General features: G+C 39.7%; 1 protein-coding gene across 1 annotated transcript in view; it reads right to left on the bottom strand.

The window, feature by feature from the left end:
- PLA2R1 (phospholipase A2 receptor 1, 180kDa) overlaps positions 1-20,790 on the bottom strand; it is a 171,689-nt gene that overhangs the window by 43,384 nt on the left and 107,515 nt on the right. Inside the window, exon 11 of the mRNA XM_006879370.1 lies at positions 15,803-15,972. Within this exon, the coding sequence (XP_006879432.1) occupies positions 15,803-15,972 (170 nt within the window). The remainder of the gene's footprint in view (positions 1-15,802; positions 15,973-20,790) is intronic.

Raw genomic sequence — 20,790 nt, 5'->3', positions numbered from 1 at the left:
GGGAATACCAGAGGAATGTATATCTGTGTTTCATTGACTTTGCAAAGGCGTTTGACTATTTGGACCATAACAAACTGTGGCAGACTCTGAGAAGAATGGGAATCCCAGAACACTTGATCGTGCTAATGAGAAACCTACACTTGGACCAAGAGGCATTTATCAGAACAGAGCAAGGAAACACTGCATGGTTCAAAATTGGGAAGGGCATATGCCAGGGTTATATCCTGTCTCCAAACCTTTTCAACCTGTATGCAGAACAGATTATCCTTTGAGGCTGGGCTCTATGAGGAGAAATGTGGGGTCCGGATTGGTGGAAGATCTATCAACAATCTTCATTATGCAAATGACACAACCCTGCTTGCTGAAACTGAGGAGGACCTGAAGCGCTTGCTGCAGAGGGTCAAAGACTGTAGCCTTCAGTATGGACTGAGGTTCAATGTCAGGAAGACAAAGATTCTCAGCACTGGACCAATTGGCAGCATCAGGATGGATGGTGAAGAGATTGAGATTGTTCACAGCTTTTAGTTTGCTTGGCTCCACATTCTTGGCAACAGTAGCCAGGAAATTAAAAGACATATTGCGATGGGAAAGTCTGCTGTTATGGACTTTTCCAAAGTTCTGAAGAGCAATGGTGTCTCTCTGGAGACTAAGGTGTGTCTGATAAAGGCCATGGTCTTTGCAATCACTTGTTATGCATCAGAGAGTTGGACAATGACCACGGAGGATAGAAGGAGACTTGATGCCTTTGAGCTGTGGTGCTGGAGAAGAGTATTGAGAGTACCATGGACTCTTAGGAAAACAAATAGTTTCATCCTGGAGAGGGTTAAACCAGGTTGCTCCTTGGAGGAAAGGATTCTGAGGCTTTGTCTAACGTACTTTGGACATGTTGTAAGGAGAGACCGGTCCTTGGAGGACATCATGCTTGGGAAGGTGGAGGTACGGCATAGGACGGGAGGAACCTCTACGAGGTGGATTGATTCAGTGACTGGGGTAATTGGGATGGGTGTGTCGGAGACAGTGTGATTGGTACAGGACAGAGCAAATTTTAGTGCTGTTGTACATAGGGTCGCTATGAGTCGCAGGTGACTCAATGGCACATAACAACATTATGATGTTAGGGCTCTGATGGCCTAGTGATAAGAAGCTGCACTGCAATCCTGTAGGCATGTGGTTCAAATCCAACAGCCACTCCTATGGAGAAGAATTAGTAATCTCCTCTCATTTGATTAACTGCTTCTGAAAACCTATTGGAGGGTCAACTATGGGCCAGTTCTGACTCAAAGTTAAAATAACAATAAGCAACATTATGATGTTGTCTATCAGTCCAGTGGCGAGGATTTTTGTTTTCTTCACATCTAGATGCAAGCCATATTGAAGGCCGTAATCTTTGATCTTGTGCAGTAAGTGCTTCAGATCCTCCAATCCTGAGGTCATATTCTTCTTCATAGAGCCCAACTTTTCTCAGCATACAAATTAAATAGGTATGGAGTAAGGATGTTGTTATTATGTATCATCGAGTTACCTGTAACTCAGAGCCTCCCTATGTACAATAACTCTGAATCCTGTCCTATCCTGAGCCAACCTCATTGTCTTTGACACACCTGCCCTTATTGCCTCAGTCACTGTGTTAGTCCATCTTATGCAGGGTCTTTCTTTCCTGTGTTGTCCCTCCACCTTTCCAAGCATGATAGTCTTCTCTAAGAACTGGTCCCTCATAGCAACATGCCCAAAGTGTGAGAAGGAGCTTAAAAATCCTTGCTTCCAAAAAAAAAATCCTTGTTTCCAGATATCAACTTGGTTTCACCCTCTCGAGGACAAACCTGTTTGTTCTCTTGGCAATCCATGATATGTTCTACACTCTTCTCCAGCACCACAATTCAAAGGCATGATATGGTTCTACTTTCATAGTTTGTGTGAAATATTGGGAAAATTGATGAAGCAATTTCTAAAAAAATAAAAGAAGCTCACAAATCACAAACCACCTCAAAATTATTGTCATCAAGTAAGAACTGACTCCTAGCTGACCCTCAAATGGATTTTCTGAGACTATAAATCACATAGGAAGAGACTTACCATCTTTCTCCCTGCAAGCAGCTGGTAGATTTAAACAGCCAGAGAGATGTGACCTTTGGGTTAGCAGTACAGTCCCCTTATGGTCCATGCCACCACAGCTCCCTAACTAGACAATTGTGTGGGGATGCACTTTATTATTTTTTGCATATTTAAACATTTTGGATCATAAAACATATTTTCCCACTGAAACAACTTATAAGTTGAATTTAGTTCTTCAATTTACCAGTAGAAATCGAAAAAAAGAATCCATTTACATGTTTAATGAAGAAGAGTAGAAACTAGAATAAAAACTGAATAAGAATTGGAGTGTCCCCCTTGTCTCCAAGGTGATTATTTAATTAAATAGATCATTAACATTCAACAATAGAATTAAACATCTAAAGTGTGCCATGATAGGCCGTGTATAAGCTGCTAGAGACAGAATGACAAAACAATATGAACAAAAGAACCAAGAAAACAACTGCTTTAATGGGAGATACAGAAACATGAACGGCCCACTGTAACTACATCCTATTTTAAGTAGCCCAGTAGAAGAATGCTCAAATTCTGCAGGAGACTTCAGCAGGGATGATACAGTCTGCCTGGGGTATCAGTGAAAGACTCACGGGGAGTTACCTTTGAGCTGACTTTTTAAGTAGGTAGAGGACAAAGGAGGGAGCTCTGGTCTAGTGGTAAGAAGCTGTGCAGCAATCCTGAAGGCATGCAGTTCGAATTCACTAGCTGCTCTGTGGAAGAAAGAGGAGCAATCTCCTCATGTGTGATTTACTGCCTCTGAAAACCTCCTGGAAGGTCAGCTATGCGTCAGTTCCAACTCAGTAGTACACAACAAAGGAGAAAGGAGTTTGAGACTCATTATGATTCCGGACATAAAAAGCCTTTTATAAAAGTAGACATTTGGTACTAGGTATTTATCTTATAAAATCTCCCTTCAGATCTAACGCTTTGGGATTGATGGATACAGAGTAAGTAGCATTATCCTAATCAACCATGTCTTGATTGTTTTATGCTTGTGGAAAGAAGATGGAAAGTGAAGAATAGGAGTGAGAGTAAAGGAGATAAAAAAAATTGAAAAAGAACCTCCTTTGAAGGAATGGGAAAATGTCCTAGGAAAGAGGAGAAATAATAAAGGAACCCAAGGATGAAAATGTGTATTTACAATAATGCTGGCCACAATCATTTACATCTTGAGCACAGTAGTCCCTACTGATCAGGGAGGGGCTCACATCAAAGAGATCCACTAAAGGGGGAAACAACAGGACTCTAAAAGAGGAAACATCATACATATAACCCATATGGTTGTTGTTGTTGTCATTACGTGCAGTCAAGATGAAACTGACCCTCTGGCTAATTTTCAGAGTCTGCAAATTGCATGGGAGAAAACTGCCCATTTCTCTCCCTCAGAGATGGGATCTTTGGTGGCCTAGTGGTTAAAAAAAAAAATGTACTGCAATCCCAAAAGCTCTCAGTTTGAATCCACCAGCTGCTCTTCAGGAAAAGGATGGGCAATCTCCTCCCCTGCAGTAATTACTTGCCTCTGCAAACCTGTTGTAGGGTCAGCTATGGTTTGATTCTAACTCAATGACTAGAAATTTCTTTTTAAATTTTTAAATGTGTATAAACTGCTATAGACAGAATGACAAAACAAAAAGAACAAAATAACCAAGAAAACAACTGGTTTAATGGGAAACACACACAGCTGAATGGTCCACTGTAAGTACATCCTACGTTAAGTACTTCAGTAGAAGAGTGCTCAAATTCTGTAGAAGACGTCAGAACACAATATCCCTCAGAGCAGATGGTGGATTTGGACTGCCTGTCTTTTGGGTTGGCAATGCCAAGTTCTTACCCTCTACATTACCAGAGAGCAGTGGTGAACTAGTGGTAAGAAGTTGTGTTCCAATCCCAAAGGCATGTGATTTGAATCCATTGGCTGCTCTGTGAGAAAAGAATTGGCAATCTCCTCCCTTGCTATTTACTTCCTCTGAAATCCTGAAGGGTCAGCTATTGAAGTTTTCAACTCAAAGGCACACAAAAACAAGGTTTCCAGAGCTCCCTTAACTTAGAAGGAAAAAAAAAAATCAAGGGAGAATTGATCCATACAAAGGTCATCAGATGGCTCCAGTGGCCCAGAACAGCTACTGTGTGTCAAAGATAAAGGGCTTAAGGGAGCAGTTATAACATGCAACCTCTCCTGCCATGTATGGAACTGTGCAGGCATGATGAGGGCAACTGAGGAATGCAGCTCACAGTGTAACATCATGAACATGTAATACAGGAGATGTTGCATGCTCTGCTCAGTGAAGTTCTGATGTCATTCAACTGCAGAAAGTCCTGTGTAAGCCTCAAACTTACTATCTGTGGAGGAGCTGAAAGAGAAGGGAAAACTTATATTACAGCTCAACTTCTCCATTGTTCCTTTTCTGTCCACCCTTGAGGGATCTCAGTAAAGCCCCCCAGCTACCACTGCAAACAGGAGAATCACCTCATGGAAAGAACGTCTAATTTGGAACATGAAACCTATGGTTCTAGTCCCAGTGAAAATACTTAGCAACTCCAAACTTGAGCAGGTGAATGAATCATAATAAGCTAAAATATTGGAGAATAACACCTTTTCTTCACATGAATTTTCATGAAGACCAAATGAAAGAATGTGTTGAAAAATACTTTCAAATAGGAAAGGTAACACCTTTACCTCTGTTGCCATGAGGCAGATTCTATGTCACGGTGACCCCATGTGTATCAGAGTAAAACTATGTGACAGAAGGTTGTGAATGGCTGATTTTTCCTCAGCAGACTGTTGGATCTTACTTCAGAGGTTACACAGGACCTGCAACCCCCAGCCTTTAATTTAGAGGCTGAGAATCTTAACTATTTCCAAGCTCAGGGAGACAGAAACATCCCCAAAAGGTTGCCATTACTTTTCTCACAGCATTTTTCATAGAAAATCTGGTGAATTGTGTCATGGGTTTTGCCTGCATGTTCAAAGAATTTTTCAAAAGTTTGAATCAGCAAGTTTGAAATGTAATATGCTTTTTTGTCGGGCTTGCATTTTGTCTCCCTTCCCAACATCAGACAATGATTAAATAGCTTTGGTTTTAGACACTCTAGATATTCAACTCATCTTCATTAGTGAAGAAGGAGATGTTTATAAACCCCTACCTCAATGAAAAGTGCTGCAGGAGGATTACTGGTATTCTAAAGTGGTTAACTTAATGGAACATTTGACCCAAATTCTAGAGTCTCGGCCCCAAAGAAGCAGTAAAGTGGTGTAATAAAGGAAGACTGGGCTAAAGGAGATATAAATGGAATTTATAATCCTCCTATGTCATGGCAATGCTTGCAAAGCCAAATAATAAGAGTAGGGCTATGGGGAGTTGAGGGGAACAAAAGTGGTTTGAGTTTTTGTTCTTCTGTCAGAGAAATTGTTCTCAAATTTGGTAACCAAATTGCAAATAATGAAGAAAAACTATGTTCCTGTTTCTCAGGGGTAGGTTTCACATCTAAACTGATTTTCCTTACCTGCTTTATTCACCTGTTTAATCTATCAAACATCTATAGGGAACTTTTCAGTGATTTCCTTTTCTCAATTTATTATTCTGGTGTCTTGGTGTAGTCTGCAATGAATTGCACACAGCTAACTGGACACAACTCTCTGGAGCTTTAATTCACTGGTCGCTCTGAGGGAGACAGATATACAATCTTCTCCTGTACGGTTTTACAGCGTTGGAAACTCCATGAAGGGCCATCTATGAATTGGTTCTAACTCAATGGCAATGAGTAAACTTTCTGTTCATTTGATAAGGCTATTTAAACACTGATCAAACATGCAATCAAGATGTACTGCTAATTCCTGTTCGTTGGAATGAGATAGTTGGAAAGAAAGAGAAAGGAACAGTCGTTGGATTATCTGGCCTTGGTTTCAGAAACATGCTAGAGATTGTATGACAGAATTGTGGAAAACCAGTGACTTGTTCATAAGAAATACCTTTCTTCTACAGTATAAATGGTGACTACGTATTTGGACCTCACATGATGGAGTACACTGTTGTCATGTGATGTCGAGTTGGAACAACTCATAGCTTCAGAGGGTTTTCAGAGTCTGTAAATTGCCTGAGAGGAAAATTCATACCTTTTTCATCCAGAGTATTTGGTGGATCTAAACTGCTGGCCTTGGAGTTGGCAGTACATCTCCTTACCCACTAGGCCACCGAGCTCTCTGATGAAATGCAAGGTGATCAGATGAACTACTTATGTGGAGGAATCTCCGATGGCCTAGTGGTAAGAAGCTGTGCTGCAATCCTGAAGGCATGTGGTTCGAACCTACCAGCTGCTATGCAGAAAAAGGTAAGGAATCTCCCCCCAAGTGATATACCACCTCTGAAAACCCACTGGAGGGTAAGCCCTGGCTCAGTTCCAACTCAGTGGTACTCAACAGTGACAACAACAACAAGAACATACTGAGAAGCTCAAGATCATTAGTAAGAATGAGACCCAGGGTAGACAATAGAATCAACCATCAATGGCTCATATTCAAGTTCAAGTTGAAGCTGAAGAAAATGACAAAAAAGTCTACAGAGCCAAAGTACAACACTGAGTGTATTCAACCTGAATTCAGAGAATATCTCAAGAATAAATCTAATGCATAGGACAATAAAAACTGAAGACTTACGAAACTCTGGGATAACATCAAGGGCATCATACATAAAGAGGGAAGAAGTCATTATAGAGACAGAAAAGACTGAAATGGATGTCAGAAGAGACTCTAAAACTGACTCTTAAATGTAGAGAAGCTAAAGTCAACCAGTTTGTACCCTTGGTTTATCTAGTTGGCACATTGAACCAATGGCCTTCTTAGAGTCTGCATATTTAGATTCTGCTTACTTTGCATAGGAGACTTTCAAGAAAGCAAATCTGAGTCGCTCTACAGGGAAAAGCAATTTTTTAAAATCACCAAGTATGAATTCACCTATTTTCTCTCACCATTGAGCCGCCTCCATTTACATTGAATCTTTAATCTAACTACAAAGTACAAAGCGCATTTGAGTTGTTATGTATTAGCTTCCCTCAGAATGAGAAAAGCCTTATTTATCATCATTTCCTTTAATCAGTGGCACTGGTTAGTGTGGATCAAAACGGTACTTTTTATGTTTCACCTGAATATTTCTTGCCTCTCAAAATACCAAGTGTCATAGTGTAATGCCTTTCAGGGGGGGAAAATAAACCCAAACAAGAATTTCCTGGCATCTTTGAGAGTGGGAGTTTCGTGTATAAAATGAGGAAATATGGATCTAGTATAGGATGTATATGGATATAGACTGGTATTGTTGTTGTTTTGTACCATAGAGTCTGAACCGACCTATAGCTGACCCTCTGGTGGGTTTTCAGAGGCATTTAATTGCACAAGAGGAGACTGCCCATCCTTCTCCTGTGGAGCAGCTGGTGCTCTTGAACCACATGCCTTCATGATTGCAGCACAATTTCTAGCCACTAGGCCACCAGAACTTATGGATATAGATTCTTGTTGTTGTTATATGCCGTTGAGTCGCTTGCAACTCATAGCTACCCTATGTACAACAGCCCTAAACTCTGCTCTGTCCTGTGCCAATCGCACTGTCTCTGACACTCCCATCCCAATTATCCCAGTCACTGAATCAATCCACCTCATAGAGGGCCTTCCTCTCCTGCGCCGTCCCTCCACCCTCCCAAGCATGATGTCCTTCTCCAAGGACCGGTCTCTCCTCACAACATGTCCAAAGTATGTTAGACGGAGCCTCAGAATCACTGCCTCCAAGGAGCCACCCGGTTTAACCCTTTCCAGGACAAATCTGTTTTTTTTCCTAGCAGTCCATGGTATTCTCAATACTCTTCTCCAGCACCACAGCTCAAAGGCATCAATTCTCCTTCTATCCTCCGTGGTCATTGTCCAACTCTCTGATGCATAACAAGTGATTGCAAAGACCATGGCCTGTATCAGATGCACCTTAGTCTCCAGAGAGACACCATTGCTCTTCAGTACTTTGGAGAGGTCCCTAACAGCGGATATAGATTAGGTTAAGCAAAAACCTTGTCATCCTGAACTTTAAATGGAAATACCAGCGTGAACTGTTTTAACTTATATGTACACACATGCAATACACACACACACACACACACACACACACACACACACAGAGTGGGAGAGGGAGGGAGGGAGGGACAGAGACACAGAGTTGTTGTTTTTGTTGTTATGTGCCCTTGAGTCGCTTGTGACTCATAGCAACAGAGAGAGAGAGAGAGAAATTTCCTAACTCTGTCCATTTCTTTCCTGCCTAGAAACAACAACAACAACAACAAAAACAACCCCTAAGCAATCAGTTTCTTTATGGCCAAATTATGTTACTAAACAAATATAATTTGCATTAAAAAGAAGCATGATTCCTTGATGAAATGAATGTTTCTCAGTCTATAGAAGGAAGTAAACTTATTTTTACTAATTTACAAAATTTTAATACAAATTTGAACAAATTATTTCAATTTCCCTCACCCCCACACCCAACAAATTGTACAATCCAATGATTAATCCCCTAGGAAGTAAACATTTTATACTATGAGAAAGAAGGACATTCACTATCTGAGGCTACTAAAATCCTATCAAAAGGATTTAGCAGATAGTCTTCTAAGAAAGTCTCCTTAGCCAAAGATGGGGCAATTTCAACATCTGAAAAGACAGTCATTTCAGTGGATTGAAACATATCAGATGCATTTAAAAAGTCTTACTTTATGTTAATATTGGGAAAAAATATCTAGTCATGGTTGGATGATGCTAAATTAATAAACAATCACTGTGAAAACCGACTATAAAAAAAAATTTCTTTTTCTTTCCTGTAAAAACTGTACAAAGAGTAGCAAAAAAAATATGAAGGAAATGCTATGTTTATAGAAATATGCCAGTATATACACAAAAACACTTAATGAATCAGTGAATCTAGGCATCAGTCATCAATGGCTGCTACTAGTACACCAACAGAGAAAACGGGACTTTATAAAAAACGTCTGAATTTCACCAGGCTTTTAATTCTAACTTTAAAAAACAAACAAAAAAGTCAAGTTTATGGAAAATGAGGAGGATACAGTAGCATGTTAGATGACATGAGTAGAGCTACAACCTACAAGAAGGCTCAGGGAGTAGAAACTCCATAGGGTAATAAACTCATTTAAAGTATCAGATTAATTTTAAGAAAAAGCAAAGCAGTAGGGAAGAGTAAAGAGAACCCCTGGAAATTAAAAGGGAGGATTTGGATTGCACAATTTGGTGGGTAGATGGAGGGGGTAAAGGAAATGGGTAAGATCTGGTGAGGACTGAAAAGAAAGAGTAATGGTGGGCATAATTCAATGGTTTATAATTTTATAAAACACAATGCATGGGAAAAATTGTATGAAACACAATGTGAATGAAGGAAAATGTGAAACACAATGTATATTAATTTTGTATGCAAACCAATATAAAAAGTTTTCTTGAAAAAGACAAAATGGAGTTTTCAGGATCTATTAACCTTATGTGGATTCTGGGTCAAATAAACTGCAAAAAATATTATTTATGAGGCATTTAGATGTTTGAGCATTAACTGAAGATTTGATGGTACTATGGAATCATATCTAATTATTTTATGTGTGATAACTATATTATAGTCTTGCTTTTAAAAAAGGAAGGTTTATTTTAGGAGAGACATATTGAGATATTTATGGATGAAACAATATTATGTCTGAGATTTGCCATGAAAGAAAACCACAGGAATGGATGGGCGGATATACAAAAAAAGATTGGCCATGAGTTGATAATTGATGAATCTGGGTGGTGGTTCATTCATTATATTATTCTGTCAGTATAATAAAATATTGGGGGGAAATGACACAACCATGATTTCATCACAGATTGAATATGGGGCTGGTATGACATAAGGATAGAGTCTTGGCTGAGTTTATAAAAAGCGGCAGGCTTCCTGTTCACTGGTCAATTTATTTAGTCAGTCTGGGCTGGATTAAGATTCTGACATGGGGACCAAGCTAATGGATTCTTTTGTGACAGGAAGGAAAGAAAATGTGATTTAGGGTGGTGTTTCTGCAAGCTGCAATTTAAAAGAAAAAGGGAAACACAGGGGTTTTTATATTGCTATTTTCTTCAAAAAAGATTTACATTTTCATCTTATTCAGAGACAATTTACTCAGTGTCAATCAGCACGCACAGCCAAACTGAGCATCATGCATTATTTTTGCTTCAGGGGAAAGAGACGAAGAAGAGTGCCACTCAAATAAATTATAATAGAAACTTAGGAATGACAAGGCGCTCTGCTCCGATTCAAAATTTTACCCATTCAAATATGCCTCCAGGAAGGCAACATTAAAAACTAAGGATTTTGTCTACTCAAAATGTATTAATTTATTTTGACAGGTGGAGACATTCCTAACAAAATTGCAAAGTATATTAGAAATGATACCCCAGCTTTTAGGTTTTGGAGTCACAATGTGACATGGAAATTCACTACTCTCTACATTTAAATAATAGTCATAGACTTGTAGAATGAGAAAGTTCTCCTATGGAGGAAATTGTTGTGATATTTGCTTTGTCGTGCTACAGAAAGTCACCAGTTTCTAGATAAGATTTTTAAACAGATTCTTATACACATAATTATGTTAATTTTTAAACTTCTATTTACACACATCTTTAGAAAGTATAAATTTTTAAAATATCTATTGAGAAGGAGAAGTCTGGGGCTACTAACCAAAAAAATTGGTTATTCAAACCAACCAGTAGAACTCCTGCAGGATTCTATGGACACAATTGTACTGTATGGACAACAGAATAAAATCCTATGCCATCATCACAGTCATTACTGGTCTTGAGCCCACTTTGGAGTCATTGTGTCAGTTCATTGAATTGAGAGTCTTTTTTGCTGACCCTCAGTTTTACCAAGCATGATGTCTTTCTCCAGGATCTATGCCTCCTGATAACATGCTCAAAGCATGTGAGAGGAACACATCCAAAACTCTTTTCTAAGAACATACTGGCTATCTTTCTTCTAAGACAGAGCATCTGTTCTTTTGATAGTCCATGATATATTTAATATTTTTTTATTTTAATTTTTTATTTTTTTATTTTTTATTTGTGTGAGTGTTAAATCAGATCTGACTGGTACAGGAGGACATTGTCCCTCCTTCCCTGGCCGAGCATCTGGTGGATTCGAACCATGCGACTCTGGGATTGTAGTTGCAGCTCCTTGCCACTAGGCCACCAGAGCTCCCCTAATATATTTAATATTTTTATTGACACCAAAATTCAAAGATATAGATTCTTTTTTTATTTTCACTTTTCATTATTGAACTTTCACATGTCTATAAGGAAATTGAAAATACAATGGCTTAAACTATTAGTTCTCAGAGTAATCCAGGTAGCTGTCTTCCAAATATTTTGGCAAAACTGCTAAGCACGTCCAGGCTGCTTCTGTTTCCTGAAACACTTCACTTGGTATTTCATAAATTCTTTGGACCTTATTTTTTGCCAACACTTTTAGTGCATGTTGGATCTCTTCTTTTAGTACTATTGATTCTTAATCATATGCTAATTCCTGAAATGGTTCCTAGTTTACCAATTCTTCTTGTTATAGTGACTCTGTGCATTCCTTCTATCTTCTTTTGATGCTTCCTGCATCATTCAAGATTTTGCCCATAGAATTCTACAGTATTGTAACTAAATCATTCTTGATTTGTTTACTTTTTTCAGCTTGAGAAATGTTAGTGTGTTCTTCCCTTTTGATTTTCTAACTCCAGCTCTTTGTACATTTCATGGCAATATTTTTCTTTGTCTTTCAAGCTGCCCTTTGAAATCTTCTGTTCAGCTCTCTTTCTTCAGCTTTCCTTCCCCTTCTTTTCATTCCAGTGAAAGTTTCTTCTGGCATTCATTTTGGGCTTTTCTCCCTGTCTTTGTAATGTAGATGTCCTTGACATCATTCTACAAGTCTTTTGTCTTCGGTGAATAGTGTTCAATGCATCAAATCAATTCTTGAGAAAGTTTTTAAATTCAGTTGGACAGACTCAAGGTCATATTTTAGTTCTTGTGAACTTATTTTAATCTTCAATTTTCGCTTGCATATGAGTAGCTGTGGGTCTATTCCAGTCTGTCCTGGCCTTGTTTTAACTGTTGATATCTAACATCTCTTTCTACAGCTGTATTCAGTCTGATTCCTGTGTAGCCAGCCCATCAGATGAGGTCCATATATATAGTTGTCATTTATGATTTATAAAAAAACTATTAAAACAAATCATTCATTGTGAAAAATTTTATCATGCAATCTCCAGGTTCATTTCTGTCACCAAGGTTATATTTTCCAGTAACTGTTGCTTCTTCTTTGTTTCCAATTTTGTATTCCAGTCACCAATTAGTATTAATAAAATTTAAATGATACTAGACCAATTTCATGCTGCAAAAATTGGTGGAAATCTCTATTTCTTCATCTTTTATTTTAGTAGTTGGTATATATACTTTAATAACAGTCTTCCTTGTATGTGCATGCATAGTATCCTATTTACAGCAAGACTGATCATTCACTTTTGAAAGAGCAGGCCTTCAAAACCTTATAGATGCTCAGTATATAGATTGAATAAATACAGTGAAAACACACAACTTTGACAAACATCTTTCCTGATTTTAAACAGATTAACACTTGTACTGTGGTACAGATAACAATAGTAAAATATAAGTCAGGATACTTTTAAAAGATTGGAATAAAGATATTGTTGGATTTTTTTGTTTGTGTTTGATTTTTAAGAAGAATATGTTTTAAAGAGATTGAGATTGTTAATAGTTTTAGATTGTTTGGCTCTACAATCAACACTCTTGGTACCAGCAGCCAGGAAATAAAAAGATAAATTGCATTGGAAAAGTAAGCTGTCAGGGACCTCTCCAGAGTACTGAAGAGCATGTCAGACGGGAGACTAAAGTGCACCTGATCCGGGCCATAGTCTTCGCAATTGCGTGCTATGCATCAGAGAGTTGGACAGTGATTAGGAATGACAGGAAGAGAATTGATCCCTTTGAGTTGTGGTGCTAGAGAAGAGTGTTGAATATACCATGGACTGCTAGGAGAACAAACAGGCTCATCCTGGAGAGGGTGAAACTAGGCTGCTCCTTGGAGGCAAGGATCCTGAAGCTTCGTGTGACATATTTTGGGCATGTTTCAAGGAAGGGCCGGTCCTTGGAGAAGAACATCATGTTTGGGAGATGGATCGATTTGGTGATTGGGGTAATGGGAGTAGGTGTGTTGGAGACAGCAAGGTTGGCACAGGATAGAGCAGAGTTTAAGGCTCTTGTACATGGGGTTGCTGTGAGTTGCAAGCATTCAGCATTACATTAACAACAGCAATGACTAATACAAAGAACTTGTAAAATAAATCTTCCAGATAAGTAATTAATGGGGGAAAAGGAATGAAATAAATAACAATCTGAAAGAGAAATAAAAGAAGGGGCAAGATGGAACTGAAAAATAGAGGTCAAATAGAAAGGATATTATACGATGGCAGATGCAAATGGAATTATATTCATAATCACAAATGATCAGAGTTATTCAAACTAGTTAAGAAACAAAGAATACTATGAATGAGCTGGGTTTTTTGTTTTGTTTTTATTGTCTAGTTTTTATTTCAGTCATACATTTGTCTGCAAACCTGCTAACCTTGGAGAGAAATAAAGCATGGAATCCAAAGAACTGTAGCAAGAGCACAAAGATTAAAAGGTACTGCAATCACACTGGGGGTCACAGGGTGATTTCTGGAGCTATAGAAGGAACTATGTGGTGATTAAGAGAAAACATGAAATACAGATCATAATTAGAGTTGTCCACAAATAAGTTGTCTAATTAAGATCAGCAATGGTGATCTTCTTGCTGGTCTTGCCATTCCTGGACCCGAAGCGCTCCATGGCTTCCACAATGTTCATGCCTTCTTTCACCTTGCCAAAGACTACATGCTTGCCATCCAACCATTCAGTCTTAGCAGTACAGATAAAAAACTGGGAACTGTTCGTATTGGGTCCAGCATTTGCTATGGACAGGATGCCAGGACCTGTGCGCTTCAGGATGAAGTTCTCACCATCAAACTTCTCCCCATAGATGGTCTTGCCACCAGTACCATTATGGCGTGTGAAGTCTCCACCCTGGCACATAAACCCAGGAATGATTCTGTGAAAGCAGGAACCCTTGTAACCAAATCCTTTCTCCCCAGTATTCAGAGCATGGAAGTTTTCTGCTATCTTTGGGACTTTATCTGCAAACAGCTCAAAGGAAATGCGACCTAAAGGTTCGCCATCATTGGTGATGTCGAAGTACACGACAGGATTGACCATGGCTGGGGCAAGCGTAACAAAGAACTATACTGCTGAGGCGACAGCGTCTGCAAAGCTGAACGAGTTGTTTTTTTAAAAAAATTAACTACATACTGCTTAAAAGAGAGACATTAATTGTATGCTGTTAAGTATTGCCGAGTTAGAGGTGATTCTTAGCTGACCCCCTATGAGTTATTTGAAGGCCATATATTGCATGGAAGGAGATTACCCATCTTGGATTTGAACCACCTGACACTGGGTTGGCAGCACAATTCCTTACCCACTAAACCACCAGAACTATTTTAATCTTTTAAAAAAAGATTAGCGATCAAAGGAAGATATGTCTTAAGCACCATCTCTACCTTAGTATACAGGATTCTGAGGAGGGAGTAGATCAGCTGAGATCTAGAGGGCCTGAGATCTCTATTTCATTTCCTCCAGATATAAACTTAGAGGCCACACCTGCTGCAGTCTACTGGACCAGCCTTGATTTTTATCAATAGAGGCACAAAAGTGTCCTGGACTTGTGACCTAACCTTAGCACAGGGATAAAGTTTGTTCTGCAAGGGCTGGTTCTAGTAGAGGTGGTTACTGGAACCGTTCGTTAGCTTCTCAGAAACAGGCCAACCTGGCAGTTTCATGCTTTGTGATCAAAAGTTATGATATGAAAAGTTAAGACATGAGGGTGAACTGATAGAACTATAAACCTGTAATTCTGGGTAAGAAACTATTGAAATCCATGGAGGATAAACTTCTTAATTCTCTCTTTCTCTCATTGCCCTCAAGTGCTTTGTCAGCTCAGAGCTGACCCTCCACTGGGATCCTAAGCCTGAAATTTGCATGTGAAAAGATTGCCCCTTATTCTCCCTTGGAACCACTAGTGGATTCAAATTGCCAGAGAAGTGCTGCCTTTGGGTTAATAGCATGACTCTCTGCAGACTATACCAGAGCTCTGTGATTTCTTGATTCTGTGTTACCATTCCAGTTCTCCATTGTGTGTTGATGTATAACTATTCAAGATAGAGCGATAGTTGACAGTCTTGTACAATGAGAGGTGATGGGGAGGGAAGAAGCTCAAGACAGAGAGAATTATTTTCCTACTAATAAAGGTACGTGAGGTCCCTGAGCAATGAATTTATACTGTGAACATGTCAAGTGGCTCATATAGGTTACATTTTTTTTAAAAAAAAAACACCAACCAACCAATCTTATCCACTCTCTATAAACCAAGGATAATAGCTTTGATTGATTTAGATATTGAAAATATAGTGGGGAAGGATAAAGATTATGGATGGATGAAGGGTTGCAAAGCATTTCAGGAACAGAGCACAGGGTAGTAACTGAGAAAGGGCTGGTGGGACAATCCACTCCACTCACGTGGCTGGTGTGCGTTCCAGTGTGTGTACCGCACCGGCTCAGGTTTCTGCCCTGCTGTCTTCCAAGTGTATTCTCCTGTATCATTTTGGTCTTGTAGAGCTATCCAAAAATAACTGTCTTTCGTTTTTGCCACACTGCTGATCAAACTGGCAATAAAAGCTTGTTCAAACCTTAATAAGGAACATAGGAAACGGTTATGTTAGGATGCTGGGTAATAAAAAAAGTCATTAAAACATAATGAGGTGCACAGAATGGCACCAGAGTAAGCATTTATTGCTAATTCTTTAGAACAGGGGACAGGGAAAAAACCCCACAAACCTTGAAGACCTGAACATTACTGATAAATACTACATGTCAATGTGATTTCCCAGAAACAAAAGAGTCAAGAGAATTTTATTCTGATGGGGCTTAATTCTTTCCAGGAATGCCTAATGCTAGTAGTAGAATCTACAGTCAGCCGACCTGATGGAGCAACGTGTCTCAGAGTTAACGGAGAAAGGGGAGAAGGAAGGCAAGCTCTTCCACGTTTTTGAATTAGAGTTTAGGAGACTGGACTTGTGTTATTGATTGCTGTGGAGTTAAGGTTGACTCATAGTGACTCTACGAACAAAAGACCTAATGCCTTTCCATAGCTATGGTTGTTTCCCCAAGTTCATAGAGTTTCCAGAGGCAAGTGGTTTAGGAAGTAGATGCCATTCCTGCTTCCCAATGTTAGCTAACAAATTAATAAGTATATGAGATAAGGACAAAATTAAACAAGCTTTGCTCCACGGGGAGTTCAATGAAGAGCAATGTTCCCTTCCCACTCTCTGGTGTGTTTCCAATTTGCTATATTCAACATGTACAGCTATTACAATCATTAGAGGAATTAGAGGTGGAAAAATTCCTCTAAATACAAAACACCCATACTTTCTGTGTGAAATTGTCATCAAGTTTCATCACAGCCATCAATGGACTCCCTGAGACCCTGAGCTTCTCCCCAAACCTGGGACTCTCTTCAACACTCTGAGTGACTCCTCTCCAGGTGCACGTATATGACTTGGCCTCTGGGATGGAAGGGGTGATACCCCACACAAGGAAGTGAGAGAAAGTGTTCCTGCAACTCCACTTGATGAGAGCTCAGAGAATACAGGTCCTTGGAATGACAGGCCACCTTGTGGCATGAGGAAGCACTGGCCTTCCCAAGTGGCATTCATGCAGTGTGCCCCTTCAGTCTCACACAGCTTGAAGGTGGGCAGGGAATACCCACAAGGGCCTGGCACAGAGTCTAGTCAAAGGATGCAAGGAGACCAAAGCATGCGGACTGGGAGTGCCCACCAGGTCCTGGCATCAGTCCCAGGCTCAAGAAACAAACTCAAAACCAAGGTAGGCAAATGGGCAGGCAGCAACTGTAGGCAGAGAGCCATAAGGATGCACCTGAGACCCAAACAGAAAGACAGGGAGCACCCAGTATGTCCTCAGCCCCAATATGGAACCTGTGACCAACCAGCTAACCTACCCTCATGTTGACAGGTTCCTTCTGGCTGTGGTGGAGGAGGGGTATCACCTAGGTGAGAAGTTGAGCCCACATCAGGACCAGGACCTGCCTAAGGTATACAACAACAGAAGCACAGAACCACAGTCAAGTTCAAAACACAGCCTCACGGAGGGCTCTCCTACCACCTGTGTGGCAAGAGAACAAAGTCACTACTCAGAACTGACCCTAAGAGTATCAAAACAAAGGATGCCTTTAAGGGTGCCCAGCCCCTTAGCACAAGCCAATCGCCTTGCAGTGATCCTCATGCTTGTCAAGATGTGGCTGAGCTGTACTACTCAGAGTGGGTCCAGGCCTCCTTGAGACATGGCTGGCTGGCAGGGTGGAGACCTGAACTAGGCAGCCATCAGGGGCCAGTTCTGTGTCAACTACACCAGTGCCAAACGCCAGCTCTGCATGACCTCAATAGGCAAGTTCTACATAGAGTTGCTATAAGTCGTCTATGACAAGTTGCACCCAACAACATAAAGAGAGCTCTATTGCTACCAAGCCAAAAGTGGGTGATTTTAATCTGCAGCCCTCAGGCCTGGTTTTAATTGTTTTTTGGTCAAACAGTCTTCTAAGTGGCATGGCACTGGTTTGTCCACTTGCTGTACAGAGGTAACTCGTGGTTGCTTTTATGCACAACACTGTGACACTGATGTGTTAATGGTTACCCGTGGTGGACAGTGTTTGGTGGAGCTTCCCAATTAAAATAAGCTCAAGCCTGGAAGCAAGCATGACATCCATTTCCGAAATAGCTTGCCTCCAGAAACTCTATGAACATGGAGAAGCGATGAAAGTTATACAAGTGTTCAAGTCTTTCATTCATAGGTTGCTATGAGTTGTCTATGACTTGATGGCACCTAAGAATAATAACAACAACAACAGCAACACTGTTTTGCAGAGTCGGGAAAGCTTCATGAGTCATTAGGTGCCACAGAGTTGTGTACGACCCACAGCTACCCTATAAACAACAGATCTGAGCCCTGTGCTAGGCTTCACCATCCTCATCATCTCTGACACACTTGAGCCCCCTGCTGCACTGGTTGGCAGTTGGAACCCAAGCAAGGGCACCACAAAAGAAAGGTCTGGAGATCATCTTTTGCAAAGATCAGAGACAAGGGAATCCTATGAAGCAATTCTACTCTGTAGCACATAAAGAATTGATTCAGCCACAAGTTTGGTTTCCTTTTTGGTTTGGAACAGAGTTTATACTTACTCTTCACACTTGTCTTGTGAGAAAGGATCAGAGATCGGAATAGGGGCTTTATGTCTCCCAAGTTATGTTTCACAGACACTTGGTGTCCGTGGCTTATTTACATGCATTTTTTTACTGCTAATAAATGTAAAACTTAGCAACTAATCCAAGGACATAGACACGTAATAGTTAATGAGTTAGTGTTCGATTATTGCTGACAATGTTCCCTTTCAAACATTAAAACATAAAAATAAAATTTTGAAAGCTTGCACATTTGCTTCTACAAAAATATCTAACAAGAAAATGTGAATATTAAGAAAGTAATTAACTGACATTGAAGTTCTGAGGTCAGTTTGAAGCTTATGTTGTTTTTTAAAACTTAAATGTAAGTTTTAGAAGAAATAAACTTCAAACAATGCTGACTTGGGGCAGACCGGCTGAGTCAATGGGAAAAGAAAGGCTGATGAAATTGCACAGCAACCTAAGAAGAAAGCAAATTAAACTTCTGAATCTAATTTTGGGCTTCCCACTCCCACCCCCATTACCATGAAGCTTTAACTTAATAAGAACAGAAAAGCAATGGACGCCATTTAAAAATAGAAGAGTCTCTGAGAAAAATAGGAAAGGAAAATAGAAAACAGAAATGAAGAAAATTTTTTGTATTGCCTTATGAATTTCATGAACATCATAAATGGCATTTACCATTTATAGGCATCCATGATACTCACCTCTGCAGGGCATACATAGATTTTCATCTTGCTTTACTAAATATTTTCTGCAGACATCCTAATTTAAACAGCGCATATTTTAACCAGAGTACAGATTTATGTAAATGTACTTGGAAAAGAAAATATATGAAACTAAACACCGCCACGGTGGTTTTGCAAGTTGCCTTTTGCTTCTATTGAGTCCCTGCTATTATAATACATGACTGATATTTCTCTTTCCCTCTGAGGCAGAGCAGTATCATTACGGTTCACACACAGAGCCTGGAACCGATGCTAACAGGCACTATGGGTGCTGTGGTCAGGACCAATGATCACATGTTGGTCCTAGGCCCACAGAACAGTGTCAAAATTCTTCCACTACCCTCTGTATCCATACCATCTTTTTTTTTGTTATGAACAGATTCCATATATTTTCTCACTTAAACCTTTTTATGTAGAGCTACTTTATGTAAACCTGCTGTCAAATCAGTTACAACGCATGGCAAATACGTGTTTCAAAGCAGAACTGCACTCCATGGAGTTGTCAATGGATGTGAGCTTATGGAAGTCGATTTCCAGGTCTTTCTTCCCTGCTAGCTGGGCTTGACCCATCTTATTAGTAGCCCAACTCAGACCATGGCTACCAGCCAAGGACCTCTATCCATACTTTCTAAATGTATCAGGCATCAGAAGGAAATGATGTTCTATGTGAACATTACCTTGGGTATCATTAAACATGACAATGTTTTGCTTTTCTTCCCCTGTAGGCTTTAGATTTATTTAGTTCATATTTATTTCCTGTTTCATATTAGCTTATCATTCTTTAAAACAAGACACATTCTTCTCTATGAATTGGCGCGCGCGCGCGTGCGTGTGTGTGTGTGTGTGTGTGTGTGTGTGTAATTTTTTTTCCATCGTTGAATTTTATTTAGAGAGCTCTGGCAGCCTAGTGGGTAAGTCGTGCTGCTAACATAAATGCAGGTGGTCTGAATCCACCAGCTGCTCCACAGGAGAATGATGGGCAATCTCCTCTTACCATTTACAACTGTCAAAACTATGCAACTTAAAGCTTCTTAAAACCAGCTAGAGAGTCAGCTGTGAGTCAGTTCCTACTCAACGGCAATGAAATGAGTTTTGACATTTTATTTATTCTGTTGTTGAGAAAATGCACAGCAAATCATACATGATCAGTTCTAGAGAGACAATTTAATGGCACTGATTACATTTTTTGAATTGTGGTCAAGTGTATCTTTTTTTTTTTTTTTTGCTTTTACAGTGTTTTTTATTTATATTATACTAGGCTACTTAAAAAGTTCATATATATTGTTTTACACACAGGATCTTTCTCATTTATTTTACCCACCCCTTCCTCCACCCATCAAATTGTGTGATCCACGATTAACCAACCCTTCCCCCCCCCGCCCTTCCTCACTGTTCTGCTCTCACCCTCCCCCCTTGGATCCTCATACATATTCTATAATAATGGTATTATTATACAGTATTTGTCCTTATGGGACTGAGTTCACTTAGCATAATGCTCTCCAGTCCCTCACAAGGGTTAACTGAA

This window comes from Elephantulus edwardii, unplaced genomic scaffold, assembly GCF_000299155.1.
Source record: "Elephantulus edwardii isolate Elephantulus edwardi_28Jun2011 unplaced genomic scaffold, EleEdw1.0 scaffold00003, whole genome shotgun sequence".
In the NCBI taxonomy this organism is placed as follows: Eukaryota; Metazoa; Chordata; class Mammalia; order Macroscelidea; family Macroscelididae; genus Elephantulus; species Elephantulus edwardii.
Note: the sequence above shows the minus strand (reverse complement) of the source record. Positions and strands in the feature narration are given on the sequence as shown.